This window comes from Aethalodelphis obliquidens, unplaced genomic scaffold (assembly GCF_003676395.1).
Source record: "Aethalodelphis obliquidens isolate GAN/ISIS:26980383/991018 unplaced genomic scaffold, ASM367639v1 scaffold75, whole genome shotgun sequence".
Taxonomy (NCBI): Eukaryota; Metazoa; Chordata; class Mammalia; order Artiodactyla; family Delphinidae; genus Aethalodelphis; species Aethalodelphis obliquidens.
In genome coordinates this window covers 1,131,781-1,149,672 of record NW_020838019.1, presented here as the reverse complement: position 1 = coordinate 1,149,672, position 17,892 = coordinate 1,131,781, and the positions used below count along the sequence as shown (strand labels likewise).

The following is a 17,892-nucleotide window of genomic DNA, read 5'->3' as shown; positions in this document are numbered from 1 at the left end:
AAAATAGCGATGAAAGAAATAAAGGAAGACTTAAAGACACTGTGTTCATGGATTGGAAGATCCAATCTAGTAAACATGTCAACACTCCCCAAAATGACCTATAGATTTAATAACATCCCTATCAAAATCCCAGCAGCATTTTTTGTGGACATAGACAAGATTATTAGAAAATTCATATGAAAGAGTAAAGGAACTAGAAAAGCTTAAAATAATTTTGGAAAAGGTGGCAAAGTTGGAGGTCAAACTACCTGATTTTAAGACTTATTATAAAGCTATAATAATCAGGATAATGTGGTACTGGAAAAAGATAGACACATAGATCAATGGAACAAAATAGAAAGTCCAAAAATAATCCCACACAAATATAGCTATTTGATCTTTGACAAAAGTGTAAAAGTGATTCAGTGGAAGGTGGTCTTTGAGATAGTGTTAAACTATTTGGTCATCCCTATGCAAAGAAAAAAAAGAACCTTGACCTAAACCTCACACCTCATACAATAATTAATTCAAAATGGATCATAACCTTAAATGTAAAACATAAAACTATCAAATTTTTAGAAGGAAACATACGAGAATATACTCATGAGCTGGGGTAAGGCAAAGAGTTCTTAGAAATAATACCAAAAAATCTAAGGAAGGTTTTAGATAAAAGAAAAAAATCTAAATTTAAAGACATTTTCTTTGCCAAAAACACTTTCAAGAGAATGAACAGACAAGCTACATATGCGATGGAAATATTTGCAAATCACATATTCAACAACGGACTTATATCCAGAATGTATAAAGAACTCTCAAAACTAAACAATAACCCAATTTAAAAGCAAGCAAAGGCTTCCCTGGTGGCGCAGTGGTTGAGAGTCCACCTGCCGATGCAGGGGACACAGGTTCGTGCCCTGATCTGGGAAGATCCCACATGCCGCAGAGTGGCTAGGCCCGTGAGCCATGGCCGCTGAGCCTGCGCGTCCGGAGCCTGTGCTCTGCAACGGGAGAGGCCTCGGCATTGGGAGGCCTGTGTACCGCAAAAAAAAAAAAAAAAAAGCAAGCAAGAACTTGGACACTTCACTGAAGAAGATATATGAATAGCAACTAAGCTCATGAAAAGTTCTCAACATCATTTGCCATTAGGGAAATGAATATTAAAACCATGAAACGAGGGGCTTCCCTGGTGGTGCAGTGGAAAGTAACTGGATGACTAGAAATTTTCCTGATAAAGTTAAAATACTTAAGTACTGGTAGTAGGCAATATTTCTTAAACATTTTCTTGCTTTGGAATTATACTAGGCAGAAATTTGGAAACAAGTTTAGGTGACATTGTTACTGAAAGAACCAGTTTTAACTCCCTGGAGACAAGTCTTCTTCAATATCATTAACACAGGGATAATTTTGGTTCATGAGTGTACGGACTGAACTCTGTCCCCCCCCGCAAAATCCATATGTTGAAGCTCTAACCCACAATGTGACTGTATTTGGAGACAGGGCCTTTAAGGATGTAATTAAGGTTAAATGAGTTTATAAGAGTAGGACCTTAATACAATCTGACTGGTGTCCTTATAAGAGGAGGAAGAGACATGAGGAGTTTTTGGTGCACAGAGGAAGGGCCATGTGAAGACACAGCAAGAAGCTTGCCATCTGCAAGCCAGGAAGAGAGGTCTCACCAGAAACCAATCCTATTGGCACCCTGATTTTGGACTTCTAGCCTCCAGAACTGTGAGAAAATAAATTTCTATTGTTTAAGCCATACAGTCTGTGGTATCTAGTTATGAGAACCCAGGCCAACTAATTCAATGAACTAATAAAAAATTTTAAAGTTTCCTCTTTTCCTTTCCTAAAAAATTCCCCACAGTTGTATGACACTGAAATCTTCATACACTGAGATCCTGTATGATTTTGCTTTTCACTAAACTTCACCATCATTGTAGCCATATCTGCACACTGTAAGAAAAGCAGTATAAGACCCCTATTTTTTTTTTACTACAAATAGATTTTCTAATATCAGTTTGGTTATGTGTCAATTCCTATATTTTCCTTAGTTATGTTATATCTCTGTATTAGTCTGCTCAAACTGCCATAACAAAATGTCATGGACTGGGTGACTGAAGCAACATTTATTTTCTCACAGTTCTGGAGGCTGGAAGTCCCTGATTAAGGCTTCAGCCAATTTGGTTTCTGGTGAGAGAGCTCTTCCTAGTTTGCAGGCAGGTGCCTTCTCATCAGGTCCTCACAAGGCATTTCCTTCATGCTTGTGCTTTCTGCTGTCTCTTGTTATAAGAAACTAATCCTATCAGGTCAGGGTCCCACCCTTATGACTTCATTTAACTTTAGAGGCCTCATCTCCAATACAGGCACACTAGGGGTTAAAACTTCAACACATGAACTTTGAGGGAAACATTCAGTCCGTAACAATCTCTAAACATAACCTGCCTTTCTAGGTTATCATTTAATAAAATGTTAGAGCTCCCAAACTCCAGCAAAAAAGAGAGACAACAAAAATCTGTTTGGTACATAAACACTGAGATAAAATTCAGCATTTTTTAAGTAAGTCAATGCTCCACACCACCATTCAAGTGCTACAGAAGACTTGGTCAGAGAAAACGAAATGTAAACTACAGGAATGATCTGTGAGGAGCTGGAGAGGCTATACCTATGCCTGGAAGATCAGGCAGGGAACAATGAAAGCAGTCCTCAATCACCTGGGCACTGGCAGGTAATCTGGGAACAGACTGGATACTACTGGGTGGTCTTCCAGGGAAATAATATTTCAAATACAGAACTCCCCAGCTGAGAGAGATGCAAACTGCTTTTCTTTTGATTTAGTCAGCATATGGCCACACAGTAGTCTCAGCTATTATCTGTGCTTTACCACATTCCTTGGAAAATCTACTACAATTACACTAGTACATCCAAAAGATAGGTGTCTTAAAAGGGAGCCACAGAATGAACAGTCCCAATCCACTCCTTGGGAATCTAGTCCCCAGCCAACATACTAGAGAAAAGACTTCTTAGGTTTCACCAAAATGGTACTACCATAAGAGGTACTAGGCTAAATGAAACAATGCTGTGTATATACTTTGTGAGTATGGTTGCTCTAATCTCTCCCCTTTTACTGTATCAACTCAAATGCCAGATTAATGTTTCCAGAACTCCATTGCTCCACTATTAAAAACTGCGTCTAGGGCTTCCCTGGTGGCGCAGTGGTTGAGAGTCCGCCTGCTAATGCAGGGGACACGGGTTCGTGCCCCGGTCTGGGAAGATCCCACATGCCACGGAGCGGCTGGGCCCGTGAGCCATGGCCGCTGAGCCTGCGCATCCGGAGCCTGTGCTCCGCAACGGGAGAGGCCACAACAGTGAGAGGCCCGCGTACCGCAAAAACAAAAAAACTGCCTCTAGCCTCCTGAGTCAAGTACAAACTCCTTTGCCTAGCAATCAAGCAAGAATCTCCATAGTCAAAACCCACCATATTCAACTTTATCTTCACTACCAGTCACAACACTTGCCCCAAATGTGAGGCTCACCCCTGCTCCTTGCCTGATATGAAAGCTCTTCTGCTCTCTCTCCTCTCCACTTGGCATCCACAGCCTTTTCATTCTTTGTGTGTCACCTCCTTCATGAAGCATTCTCTGATAACATCATATACACATGGATTCTTCCTTCAGTCAACAATTATGCATTAAGAACCATTATTCCAGAAGCTGAGAGGGCTCCTTCCTCCCAATTCTTTTTGTCCACCATTGTCTGTGACTTAGATTTAATAATGGTAATATTGTCCTGGTCTCCCAATAAGTCACTTTATTATATTTGTGGAAAAGCCTCTTAAATGTTTTATTTACTAGTTGGTTCTCGTGTGCAATCTCAATTTAACTGTAGGTGATTTTCCTCATACACATCTCGTATACCTTCCACAGCACACTCGGTAAAGGGCTAAATACCTTAATATTATTTGATGTTAAGTATGTTTTCACTTGCAAACCTTGTTAATACTTACTTTTGGAGGGATAGAAGGAAAGAGATATTTTCAGTTGCTGCAAATTGTCCTTAACTTCGTTAGACAAATATGTATGGAGTTCCTACTACGTGTCAGATACAGGCATAAATATTCTGTTATGATAGGGCCTCAATCACGGATATTTCCCCAGCACCCATCACTGTTTTCTGCACATAATTAATGCTCAATAAGTATGTGTTGAGGGGATATATGAATGTAGCCTCCTTGCCCTCAAGCAACTTATATTTTAATAGTGGGGGTAAATGAGATACAGGTGATGAACAAAAATAAACAAGTAGATAGGCAAGGTAATTTCAGAGCGTGATAATCACTATAGAGAAAATAAAACAGAATACCACGCAGTTGTTTGCAAATTTGGAGATTTGCTATCAGCGGAGTCAGGTGACCCCATCAGCATGGCTTGGTGGTAAAGAGGGCAGTCTCTGGAGGCAGATTTCTTGGGTTTACAGCCCTGCCTCCCTCTTTCACTGTGTGGCTCTGGACAAATGACTTAACCTTCCTGGCCTCCTTTTTCCCATCCTCCAACAGTACCTATCCCGCAGGAAGTGAATCGAGGATTACAGAATTGATATGGAAAATGTTTGGTGCTGTGCCTGGCAATCTGGGAAGCGGTCCGCAAATCTTAGTAATCATTACCGTTGGTCAGGTTAACTCCCTTGGCGCTAAACAGACCCGTTCCGCCCTGAGCCCCGCCCAGATCCGCGCCCCCTGCCGAGGCAGGTAGTAGAGAAGGGCTGAGCAGGGCAGAGTTTTGACCTTGAATTGAGGTCTTAAGAGGCCATGGGATCGGTGCCCCCCTTCCGTCTGCGAGGGCGGACGGAGGTGGGCAGACGGACTAGGGCCGCCGAACCGGGTGGGCGGCGGGCCCCAGCCCTCCCTCAGGAGGCAGGCCTCGAGGGCTCGGACCCGCCCACCCCGCGGCCCGGGGCTGCGGGGCGCAGGCCGGGCTCTCCCTCTGCGCCGGCCTCTCGGGGTGCGAGAGGGCGGCGCCCCGAACCTTCTCGCCCCGCCCCCAACAAAACGGTCGCCAGAGGGGAGCACCGCCCACCCAGGGTGCGAGGCCGCGGGCGGGCTCGCCAGGCGATTGGCCGGGAGGGTTGCGAGGGGCACGCGGGCGGGGGCGGGGGGCGGGCACATGCGCGCCGGCGGTGCGGCCGGCACGCGGCGCTAGCGCTCTCTGCTTAAATGAGCGTGGGCTCGCCGCGCCCGCCACTTCAGCGGGGCCTGCGCTGCGGCTGCAGGCGGACGGGCCCGCGGAGGTCCGATCCCTCGCGTCCGCGCTCCCCGGCAGCGAGGCGGTCGATGGGACGGAGCGCCGCGGAGCAGGAGGCGGCGCCCGTCGGGGGACTGGGGCAGCGCGAGAGCCCGCCTGGAGGTTGGGGCATGGCGGGCCGCAGGACCTGAGTCCTACCCTGCGGGTAGCAACCTGGTGGCGGGCGATGGGGACGGAGCGGGGCTGCCGCCGCGCTGAGCCGTGAGCGCCGCGCTTCCGCCACCGCCTCTTCGTCGCCGCCTTGGCCCCTCGCGAAGAGCCGGGCAGCTCGAGAACATGGCCCTGGAGCAGCTCTGCTCGGTCCTCAAAGGTAAGCGCCCAGAGCTGCGGACGGCGCCCCCTGCGGGCGAAGCCGGCGTCTTCGTGTCCCTGCCCGGCGCCGGGCGTCCGACGCGCCCCTTTGTCTGGCGCGAGCGGATCGCGGAGCCCCCGCTCCCGCCGGGATCGACTCGCTCCCCGAGCGCTTCTCCCCAGCCTTCTGCGTGCCGTGGCGGGGGGAACCGGGGAGCTCAACGGGACGCGGCGGCTCGGCCGGCCCTCCGAGCTGTGCCCTCGCGCCTCTTCCTCGAAATTCCGCACATCGCTTTGCAAAGTTGTGGGGTTTGTGTGAGTGGAGCGTAGGCCGCTCTTTTTCAGCATTAGTAACAAAGTCATTCCGAGCAAACAATGAAAACCACAGCTGAGGCGTCGCGGAGCTGTTCTTGAAAAGCCCCGCGGTGGCGTGCGGCGGAACGGCCTCCCCGCCGGCCGGGTCCCACCTGCTGCGGCCGCGGAGGCTGCGGCACCACTGCGGGCGCCGCTGCTCGGGGCTGTGCCTTGGCGCTTCCCGGGACCTCAGGATACCCTGCCGCCGGTATCTGGTTCTTTATGATTTGTTGTACCGGGAATTAAAACAGTCAGCTTGCCAAGTACACAAAGCTCCAAAACATACTACAGCTGCTTTGCATTTTCCAGGAGGTGTTATTTTAGATTAAAATTTATATACATAGATAATCAAGATGGTGATAGAAAGTTGTTTCTGAAAATCGGAATGAATAAATCCTGTTTTCGGTCCTCGGAGGAAAATCACCACCACCAATAAAGGGCTTCCCTTTTCCGCTACTGACTTCGATTGAAAACTGAATAGCTGTGTATTTGTAATGTTATGAAATATTCCCGTTTTTTAAATATTGGGTAAGGAGTTAAGGCACTGATTAGCGCTTTTCATTGTATCTTGATATTTGTACAGTGAAAAATGTTGGGTTTTTTCCCACTCCATATTAACACTTTTCAAATTTGTTTTACTGGAAAATTCTGTATAATTTTGCTTTAAATTTTAATTGCACAAATTATCTACTGTTCAGATATTCCTAAATTCATAATTGATATTTCAGCAATTTAACTACCCACTGTATACTTATATGTACAGTTTGTGCTAAGGTAACCTAAGACTTTCTATCTGGTGATTGTTTCGCAGTCACCCCATAAATTATTAATGATTTCCTCATTGTATTAAAATTTTATATCTCTGAAATCAATTTCTGTAGTCTTTCCTTTCTGTAACTCTCAATTTATATCGCCATTCCTTGGAAATTAAGATTTTGTTTTACTTTTTCAAAATAAATTCTATGCATAGTAGGGTTTCTGATAGTGCTCCTTATCTGAATTGCTTCGTTGTCCTCTTTGCCTTAGGGTGTTCAATAATAATGACATTCCATCTGAGTAGCCCCCTCTGGGGAGAAATCACGTAGATCTGTTATACAGCTTTACCTGCAGAACTTGAAACTGAACTGGATAGGACGGAATCTCTGATACTCCTGGAATGGTGAAGGGTTTTGCAGCTTTTCTGCCTTTGCCTTTGTCGTTGGTACACACTGCCCTCTCTGGCCACCGTGGTGAAGCATTTAGTTGTTGCACCTTTCAGGAAAGGATTCTGTGGTTGATGGCAGAGCTACAGTGAAAACAATGTAGTATCTGGCTTTTCTTTTTTTAATTTTACCCAACCTACACTATTTTTACATGCTGGTGTATTTTTAAAAGCTCAAGCTAACTTGTTACTGTTAGGCTTACTAGAGAGAAAGCCAGCTATTTTTAAGTCTTCTAAAGTTTATGTATATGTGCTTATAAATATGGGGAATTGGTCTGGAAAGATTCAAGAAATTAACAAAAGTTGATTCTGAGAAAGGGATCTGGGAGACTGAGAAACAAGAGTAAAGGGAAGACTTCTGTTTCACTGCACACCCATTTGTATCACTTGATTTTTTTTTAAACCAAATGCATTTGTTACCTATATAAACATTGGTATTTTTAATTTTTAAAAATTACCTTTTAAAAAATATTGGCTTTTCCCAGTGCTACCATTCATTGTGTGCACCAATGCATGAAAAAGTAGCCCTTAAGTATCCTGTAAGGTGTAAATTGTTTCAACATTGAAGAGGTTCTTATCAGAAGCAGTTATTTAACATTTACATAATTATGGATATTACCTACCAAAAGCCGCCTTTGGAATATTATGGTCAGTTTCTACTAAAACAAATCAGCCATAATGACTGTGTGAAATTTTAAGCAGAAGGTAACTTTAAGAAGCCATTGATTCTTTGTTTTACTTCCAGCAGTGAGAACAAAAGGATAACTCTGCTGGGCTTTTAAACCTTTCATATATTGTTAAATCTGAATAATTCACTTTTAACTGTTTATGATCACTCCAGGTCTTATAAAATTTGATTTGCCTTCTATCAAAGTTAAGTATCATAGTCACATGAAAATATTACATTAGTTTTATAAACCCGTTTTTCACTGTTCATATTCATTCTGCACACTTGCTTCAGGAGAATCCTATTAGACGCAGTTACATTTAAATCTGTATAAACTGTGGTTAAATTTATGGTGTTACAGTGCATAACTATCCCTTGGCACTATATTTTAAAAATCTTATCTGAGACTGTGACAAATATTAACTCCTGTCCTTCATCCTTAAGCCTCTTACAAGAAATTAAACCGTACAGAAATAAGTACCATAATGAGAAGTTATCCCTTTAATAGGGAAGTTTTTAAACATAGCCTTGGGAAAAATTAACTTTTTGACTTTTTCCCCCCATTTGGAGAAAATATTTTAATACTGACAGTTGAAAAGTTATCTGTGTTTTGAAACCAAACTCACCTTTTAGGAAAAACATGCAGCCCTGTAATACACGTACATGTGCATTACAAAACAAGTTCAAATCAAAGCCATTTTCAGTCCTTTTAGGAATAAGATAGAAAAAAGATAAACTATAAGTAAAGTTCATATTTAAAATTCTAAAAAATAATCCAAGTTCTGCCCTTGGTTACTACCCATTCAGCACAATCTCCTGTCATTTTAAAATTTATGATCCTGCACAGTAATTTTTTTTTTTTTTTTTTTTTTTTTTTGCCTGTGGCATGCGGGATCTTGGTTCCCCGACCAGGAATCAAACCCATGCCCCCTGCATTGGGAGCGTGGAGTCTTAACCACTGGACCTCCAGGGAAGTCCCTGTTGGTTTTGGGGTTTTTTTTAATGTGTCCCTGGGGCCCTTTGAGATCCTAGTTATTGTGGTGTTTGAGTTAGAAAGGGGAATCCTAAAAGGTGATCTAATCCAGTGGGTTTCCAAACTTTCCTTAACAGAACTCCCTCAGAGGAACTCTTATGAGTGGGTACTTAAAAACTAAACAAAGAACAGATAAGAACAAGGTTGCTCTGATTGCTGAGGGCCCTCACCCTCTCAGTCACTAATCAGAGTGGCCCCCGAAGAACTAACACTTTTTAGCATCTTTGTTCACAAAATTACAGGGTGTACTAATCTGAAAGTTCAATTCGTCCTAGTCAAAATGACATTAAAACATGTTGGTTTAAATATGCCTAGAGTAATGTATTGGAAGTTATAGCCTTAGTGGGTGAGAAGATATCAAATACTCTTCAAAATGTGACCTGGTCGTGTTAAAGTCTGATGATAGTTGTTGTGGATGTCTGAGGATTCCTGTATAATTAGAGCATACAAAACGGCCATCTCAAGAGCATTTGACTAACAAGAAGGTTGTCACATTCTGCAGGAAAGAGAAAACACTTCTGCAGTTACTCTTTCTTATAAGTGATTGGCAATGTGAGTAGCACGTGGAGGGTGGAGTGATCCCAAAGTTCACCAAGATCCATCTTCTTTCTTAACTACCAAGTAAAATTGAGTTTGATTAAATTAGGGTACTTCTCTGTTCTTTGGAACATAGCTAATGGAAAACAAGTTACTACTACCTCAAGTAGTATATGGACTCTAATTGAACTCCATTTTGCTTTCATTATAGAAAATAGGAGCAGGGAGACCAGTTAGGCGGTTCTTAAGTTATGGAGTCTCATGATAGGTTTACCAAACCTTATGTTTACTGCTTAGATGCTAAAAATAGGAAGGCTGAGAAAGAGGTACATTTAATTACTAACAAAGGTAAATTGAGTCAGCTTGAGAAAAGTAAGAGTAGTAGCATATCTGAAAAAGAAAAAAAAATTCTTTTTCTGTCCCCTGATTTATGCTCAAATAAGCTGGGTCATCTCTGTGCCTGCTGTTAACCAAGATGTGTGCTTGTTAATTTGTTAGTGGTGCTCTGTACTATATGTTATAGTTACAAAGAAAGTATAATCAGGATTTTGCTTAGTCACTTCATGTATTCATCTAATTTTTGTTGAGTGCTATTATGGGCCAGCCAGTCTTCTAGTCGCTAGAGATGCATCAGTGGTTCAGAGAGACAAGTCCCTCTTTCTAGTAGGAAAAGACAGATAATAAGCAAGAAAATAGCAGGTAATATAAGTAATAATTAAAATATTATTTGTATAATAAAACAAGATGAAGAAGAAAATGTAGAGCTTCTTTAGCAGTCGGAGAGGCCTCAGAAGACCTGAATAACAGGAAGGAACCAGCCATGCACAGAGAGTCTAGGCAGAAGGAATAACTAGTCCCTATGGCTAGAATTAGCTTGGTGTGTTAAAGTAATGGGAAGAAGACCTGTGTAGCCATAGATGGTCAGGTGCCACACCACATAGGACCTCTGAAGTCAGAATATGGAGTATGGATTTATTCTAGATGTAATGGGACTCTGTTGGAAGATTTTATGAAAGGCTGTGATGTGATCTGATTTATGTTTTGAAAGGATCTCTGGCTGCCGGGGACAGAGTAGGCTATAGGGGACTATGGCAGAAATAGCCAGTTTTCTTCCAGTATCCATTTTACCTTTCAGTGATTCTCTGAATTTTAACTAAGCACACAACCACCCAAAATAAATACTAGATTTTCCAGCTTTCCTTAGGATTAAGTGTGGCCATGTGACTAAATAAGTCTGACCAGTTAGATGTGGGTTCAACTTTGGGGAAGTGGTGGTATATCTGTTGTTCAGTTAAAATTTTTATTTTGATATCATTGTGGAGTCTGGGCAAAAGTTTTTAAAGGAAGGAGGAATGCCCTGTGTCATTTCTTCATTCTTGCTGACTGTAATGCAGACATGGTAGCTGTAAAGAAGATATGGAACCTGGCACTCTAGCATCTATATTGGACCATAAGATGAGCCTGGAAATGAAAGTCACGCACAACTGAGCAATAAGACAGAAGGAGCTTAGGTCCCTAGTAATGGTATAGCCACCACTGTAGCCCTTGACTACTTACCTGCACAGTTTGTTTACTTGTCAGAGAAATATACTCTATCTTGTTTAAACTACTAGTTTGGGTTTTTTATTACTCATGCCAAACCTTATGCTAACATAATAGGAGTGTGCAAAATCAGTGAAAGAAACAAAACCATACAGAGATAGAGAGTTACAGAAGTGAAAAGTATGAATGCTATCTAATAAAATTAACCTTGGGAGAGTTCCTAGAAAAAGCAGGTTTTTAGCAGTGTGAACATTATTTTGTAGAAGCAGAGGGAGGTCCGTGGCAAGTGCAGATGTTCAGAAACGAGATATTTGTAGGGACATTATAAGAATACATATACATACATATATGTAGTAGAGCATTCACCAGCATTTCCAAAATCAACTCATCAACTCCTTGTGCCCACCCTCTGCCCCGCCCCATCCATCTTGGCCCACACGTGCTCCTACTGTCACCAAAGGAGAAAACAGGCAACTTGTTTCTGTTTCTTTCAGTGTACTGTCACTCTCCTGTTGTAGTGGTCTTCAAAGTGTTGTGCCAGGGCCAACAGCTTCAGCATCACTAGGGAATTTGTTAAAATGCAAGTTTTCAAGCCCTACCCCCAGACCTACTGGATCAAAATCTCTGGAAGTAACCCCCCACCAAGTCTATTTTAATAAGCCCTCCAGATGAATATGATGCACACTAAAGTCTGAGAACTACTGTCCCAATGATTCATTTCTCAGATCTGGAAGAACTGCTGAGTAGGATTTGTACATTTTTAAGCCTTGATATATATTACCAGATTAACCTCCCAAAAGCTGTGCCAGTTTACAATCCAGTGGCAGAATAAGTCAGTTTCCTATATCCTGACCAACACTAGAATCTACATTCTTTTTAATATTAGTAAGGCAGAATTTCTGCATTTTTTGGGCACATTTTCCTGGTGGCATAATCTTTTATCCCATCTGTTTGTAGTTTTTATTTATGTTCCTGTCTTTTGTAAATGAAGGTGTTCTCCCAAAAGTATAAATATAATGTTTTTTTCAATCTGCTATTTATTTTCCTACTTATTGATAGCTTGAAGTAGGGACCTACTTTTTTTTTCCAAATAATTAACAAGTTATCCCAGAACCATTTATTAGAACTGTCTTCTCACCAAGTGTTTCAAATATCACATATATTTTAATAAATTCTGGGATATGTATGTCTGTTTCTGAGCTTTTCCTCTTCCATTTTCTTATCTAAAGGCCCCTTGAGAATAAGGACCATGTCTTCTTGGTTCATTGTAGTTCCAGGGACTGACTCACTGCCTGAAATACAGTGGACGCTAGTAATGTTTGTTGACAGATCATCTATTTCTTCCTCTACCGTGGCTACATTTTATAATTACTGTAGCTTTATAGTAAGTATATTATTTTTATGTATTTTAGTCTTTTATTTTTATATTTTCCTTGGCCACTATAAAAAAGTATTTAAGATGACCATCAGAAGCATTTTAAGTACCAAAAAAACACACTAAGATTTTTATTAAAACATCATTAAATATTGTATGACTTACTGGGAAGAAATGTTACTTTTACATTGTTTTATTATCCAAAACATATTCTCCATTGTATTAAATTTATTTACTTACTTGTTTGTTTAATTTATTTTGGTCTTACTCTCTTCCTTTAATAGGTGTAATCATTTTCCAAGTAATTCTCTTGGGACTTCTAGGTTTTAAAATAACATTGTCTATAAATAATAATTTTGTCTCCTTTCCAGTATTTATTGCATTGGCCAGAGTTGCCACTATTAAGTAACAGTGGAAAGAATAAACCTGACCTTGATTTTTAGTTGATTGGAAAGTACGGCCTTAAACTGGAAGGTCTGGGGACAGGATTGCAGTAGAGAACTCTGATAACCATGATTCAGGGTTAAAAGGAGTACCTTGGAGGATTTGTATTTAATACCTTGACTATCACCTGTCTTTATCATTTAAGCCTTCATTTTTAAGTCAGATCTGTACACTGGTTATTAAACTACACTACATTAAACTCCAGAACCAGAGGTGAGGTCGTAAGTGGTGGACAGTACCTTTTTCCAAGCATCAGATCACAGGCGGTTCTCTGCATAACCAAACTCTGTGGTTGTGGAGTTTAGAATTTTTATTTTGGCATATATTTCTGCCTTAAAGAATTAGTGTCTTCCTGGGTACGTTGTCTTTGAATTCAAAGTGTGAGGTATCTCTGGATTTGAGAAATTATTGACCCTTTTGGTAAGAGAAAGAAGGGAACAAGTGGCACATAGATTGGGATTAAGGACAGAACAGAGCACGACAGCACTGTTTCATGTACTAGATAATTCCAATGTTTGGCATCAGTAGAGTTTGTTTTACTGTCTCAGCCTGATTATAGCAAGCAGCTTACAAAGATCCTGTTATACAACTAAGCGAAAACTGTTTCTTTTGACACCGAATTTAGAATGATTAATAGTCACCACTATATCACCATAGCTATCACTAAATATTTCTGTCCCTAACTGTTGTGCAAATTTGCCTTATTTATATATCATTTTTTTTAATTCAGTGGCAACAGTTCATTTGGTTGATAAGAGTTGTGAATAGCTGTTTTAAACATTTGGCAGGGGGAAATTGTGAGCAACACCCTAAATAAAGTAGAGAAGATTTAATAGGGTTATTTGGTCTTGTAATTTTATTTTTAATGTGATTTTTTCTACCTCAGTTGTATATTCTGTGTAAATTCCATAAATCAAGTGTTTTACAAAGCCAAATTTTTATTAGTCATTATGTAGAATAATTTTCTAGGCACAATTCATCTTTTTACCGTAGTTTTACTGTTGCTCTCCTGGTTTCAGTTTGTTGATTTCTTACTTTCCCTTTCTGCCTGGTTTTGTATTACTTGCTTAAATACTGTGAATTATAAATTTAAAAATTGGTAAATTGTTATGCCCGTGAATCAGGAGGAAAGGTATAATCACAAAATTTTGACCAGTTCTGTATCACCTGACTGGGATGATATGCGTTGGGGAATAGTGTCCTCTATCAAGATACATTGGTACAGATGGTTGTGATATTTGCTGAATTGTCAAATATGTAACGTTACCCTAGATTTTTGTTGTTGTTTTTGCGGTACGCGGGCCTCTCACTGTTGTGGCCTCTCCCGTTGCGGAGCACAGGCTCCGGACTTGCAGACTCAGCGGCCATGGCTCACGGGCCTAGCCGCTCTGCGGCACGTGGGGTCTTCCCGGACCGGGGCACGAACCTGTGTCCCCTGCATCGTCAGGCGGACTCTCAACCACTGCGCCACCAGGGAAGCCTTTTTTTTTTTTTTTGGCTGTGCCTCATGGCTTGCAGGATCTTAGTTCCCCAACCAGGGATTGAACCCAGGCCCTTGGCAGTGAAAGCACAGAGTCCTAACCGTTGGACTGCCAGGGAATTCCCTAGTTTTTCTTTTCTTTTTTTTAATGTATTTTATTTATCTTTATTTTTGGCCGTGTTGGGTCTTCATTGCTGCGTGCAGGCTTTCTCTAGTTGTGATGGGTGGGGGCTACTCTTTGTTGCGGTGTGTGGGCTTCTTATTGCTGTGGCTTCTCTTGTTGCGGAGCATGGGCTCTAGATGTGCAGGCTTCAGTAGTTGTGGCTCGTAGGCTCAGTAGTTATGGCTCGCAGGCTCCAGAGCACAGGCTCAGTAGTTGTGGCACACGGGCTTAGTTGCTCCACGTCATGTGGGATCTTCCTGGACCAGAGCTCGAACCCGTGTCCCCTGTACTAGCAGGTGGATTCCCAACCACTGCGCCACCAGAGAAGTCCCTAGTTTTTCTTTTTGATCAGAAATCTTCTGGGTTTTTTGTTTTTTAAAAACGGTTCAAAATCCATTCCTCTAACTCTGATCCAGTGCCAGGATGTTAAGAGTTTGAAGGAAGGATTGTTCCTACATAGCATGAGATCTTCAACACTGCTAGCAACCAAAGAAAGGGAGGGGAAATTAAAGTTGTTGAGAGAAGACAGGAAACAAAGGTCAACAAGGATACAGGAAACCAAAGATGAAGATGTATGATTAGATTATAAGATGTAAACAGCGTAAGATGACAAGAACTCTTTGTATATTGGTGACTTTGGGTAGTAGATGCTGGGTACATGCTACTGAGTGAACAATGGCTTGACCATCTACCAGTCACTTAACTAGCAATCTCTTTAGTGCCTCCATCTCCCTCACCCCTAGACATCCTTTAAGTCACCAATTGCAGTTGACTTTATATCTGAATCATGTTATAAGTATCTCCTCCTTCCCATTTATACTACCACTGCTCTGCTTCAAGACCATATCATCTTTGCTTCCTAAATGACCTCTCTTTTTAAAAATTTAGACTCCACACAGCCATGAAGATTAGTGGTCTGAAACACAGATGTGATAATGTCACTCTCTAGTTTAAAAACTCACAGTGATTTCTCCTTGTAGTCAAAGGTCCAAACTCTTTAGCATGGTATTCAAGGCTTTTTACAGTTGGATCTCATCCTACTATTTCTAACCTGATGTACCACTTTCCCCTCCACATGCTAACTGTACTATTGTACTCAGAATTTCACTAATATCGCCTATAGATAAGTGCTCATGGCTCCATGTTTTTGTCTAAGCTGTTTCTTTCTCCCTCTCCTGGGTAGAAGTTCTATCCAGTCCCACTAGAATATACCTTTTTTTTCTAAAGCTTTCCTCTATTCCTCTTAACCCCCAGCTGAATGAATGGTTCCCTTTTCTGCTTCAATTGTGCTTTCTGTTATGACCCCTGTTAAACTCCTTTCACCTTGTATTGTGGGTTGTCTTTGACAATAGGTTGACTCCTTAAGGATGGCAGTTTGTCCTAAAATCTATCATTTATTTAGCAGAATGCCTGGCACATATAAAGGGCTTTGTGCAGTGTGCATCACCTCATTTAATCTTCGCAACAACCTTGTGATATTGGTGTTATTAGCACAACATCCCCGTTTTACAAATAAGTAAACTGAGTTGGAAAGGCCTCACAGCTGGTACAGAGCAAAACTTGAACCCCAACCTGGATCCACCTAACTCCTGAAGTCCATTCTCTTTTAACTGTTTTGCTGTATTTATCCCCTGCCTCAATCTGTGTATCCTCAGTGCCTGGTATCCAGTAGGTACTCTGTATGTGCTTGCTGACCGAATGAATAATAAAAACTCCAGTTTACACAGGAGGCTGATAGTGTGGTTTCCATTGAAAGGGAGAGTAAAAGATATCAGTGCATCATTCTTAAAAATAACATGTTATCTTCAAAACACAAACATACACAAAACAATATATTGTTCATTGGGTATCAGAAATGTTAAACTTGGGGGCGGGGGGTGGGGAGAAGCTCCATTTTCTAAATAATGCTAGCTTTCGTAATGCAGGACACCGCGCTGTACCGCACAGCTATAGAGTGTCTTAAATTGATTTCTAGGAAACTGCTGCCCCCTTACTTCTGTCTTTATTATGAGTGTTCTCACAAGTCAAATAATCTAATTGAACTTTTACTGGCATAATACATTGCAAAGCTAGCCATTATGCATGTAAAGTCTTTGAGGAGACAGTAAAATAAATACGGGATAATTGGGGTCAGCTTAGTTTGTTGTTAAAAAAAAGTATGTGTTTTTTAATCCATCATAAATTGAAAATGTACTATTAGTGCTTGTATAAATGAGTATAATACCAATTACATTTTTTCTTGGGTTCTCTTAAGTGTCAAATAGTAACTCAACATATCATTTAACACTTAAAAATCTTGAGAGTGAATGTTAGTAAGAAATAGGGAGTTTTAGTTCATCTTTTTTTGTCACCTGATTTTTCTTATAAACTTGGTAAAATCTAATGTAGATTCAACTTTTTAACTTCTCTTCTCTTTTATTTCTCTAGTGTTGTTAATAACAATACTTGTAGTGGAAGGGATTGCTGTGGCCCAAAAGACCCAAGGTAAAGACCTTACAGTGCTAATTTACTGCATGTTCAGGACAGTGGGATGGCTTATTTGGAAGGATTTCAACTTTTGAGTACTATTTCCATAATCTCTCTGGGGTGTTCCAGTGACCTGAGGCTTTCCATCAACCTGTCAGCCTCAGTTCGGCTAGGTTCAGCTGCAGTTAGCCAGAGTAAATTGTTAACATAAAGTCTTGCATTGATAAATTTAAAAAATTGGCATAACTAGTGACTCCTAGAACACTATGGATTATGTCCAAAAATCAAATGAGATTCATGCTTTATCACTAAGCAAAAATTAAAATCCCTTTTTCCAGTGTAGACAAATGAAACGTTTCCATCAATAGCTTATTCAAAGCCCTGGGGACCTGTTCTAATTGTCCTTGTTTATGAAAGAGGATTAGCTAGTGTGAGTTTTGAGCCAGATATTCATGTCAGAGTTTAGTACATTTCCTAAATAACCTGACTTATTTTTATCTTCATCAAAGTTATACATACACATGACAAAAGTCAAAGCATTCTATAAAGTTAATTAGGAAAAATCAGTCCCCCAGCCTATCACCCCATTTCTCCATGGAGATAGCCACTCATAGCTGATTCTTTTGGTATTTTCCTGCATACTTCTAAATAACATACCATACAGCTCTTCTTGGTTATTTCAGTTTCAGGTAGTAGAAAATAATTTTCCCACCATGCGGGATGAGAATTGATCTGTTTCATGTACCTCCTCTTCACCACCTACCACATACAAGTGTTCTTTTAACTTTGTGCCACAGCACCCGCATCAGTATTGTTATAATTCTGGTTACATCTCTTCAGGGTTTACGTCAATTCACCCGTTGGGCTTTTTCAATATGAAAATTTTGTCTTTGGATGTAGGAAATTTTTCTTTCCCTTTTTTCTTGTTTAATTTTTAAAATTCCCTTTTCTCCATTTTTCTCTCTTCTGTCTTCAAGGAACTCTTATTATTAAGTTACTTTTTTAAAAAATCTTTTCTGTTTTCCATTTCTCTTTTAACTGTTTTCTTCTCAGTAGTCTACAC

General features: G+C 40.9%; 1 protein-coding gene across 1 annotated transcript in view; it reads left to right on the top strand.

Annotated features, from left to right (window-relative positions):
- The first annotated feature begins 5,282 nt into the window (after nt 1-5,282).
- The window catches only part of NETO2 (neuropilin and tolloid like 2), a 69,614-nt gene continuing 57,004 nt past the window's right edge, over nt 5,283-17,892 (top strand). Inside the window, exons 1-2 of the mRNA XM_027092224.1 lie at nt 5,283-5,586; nt 16,791-16,847. Of these exons, the coding sequence (XP_026948025.1) occupies nt 5,553-5,586; nt 16,791-16,847 (91 nt within the window). The 5' untranslated portion in view covers nt 5,283-5,552. The remainder of the gene's footprint in view (nt 5,587-16,790; nt 16,848-17,892) is intronic.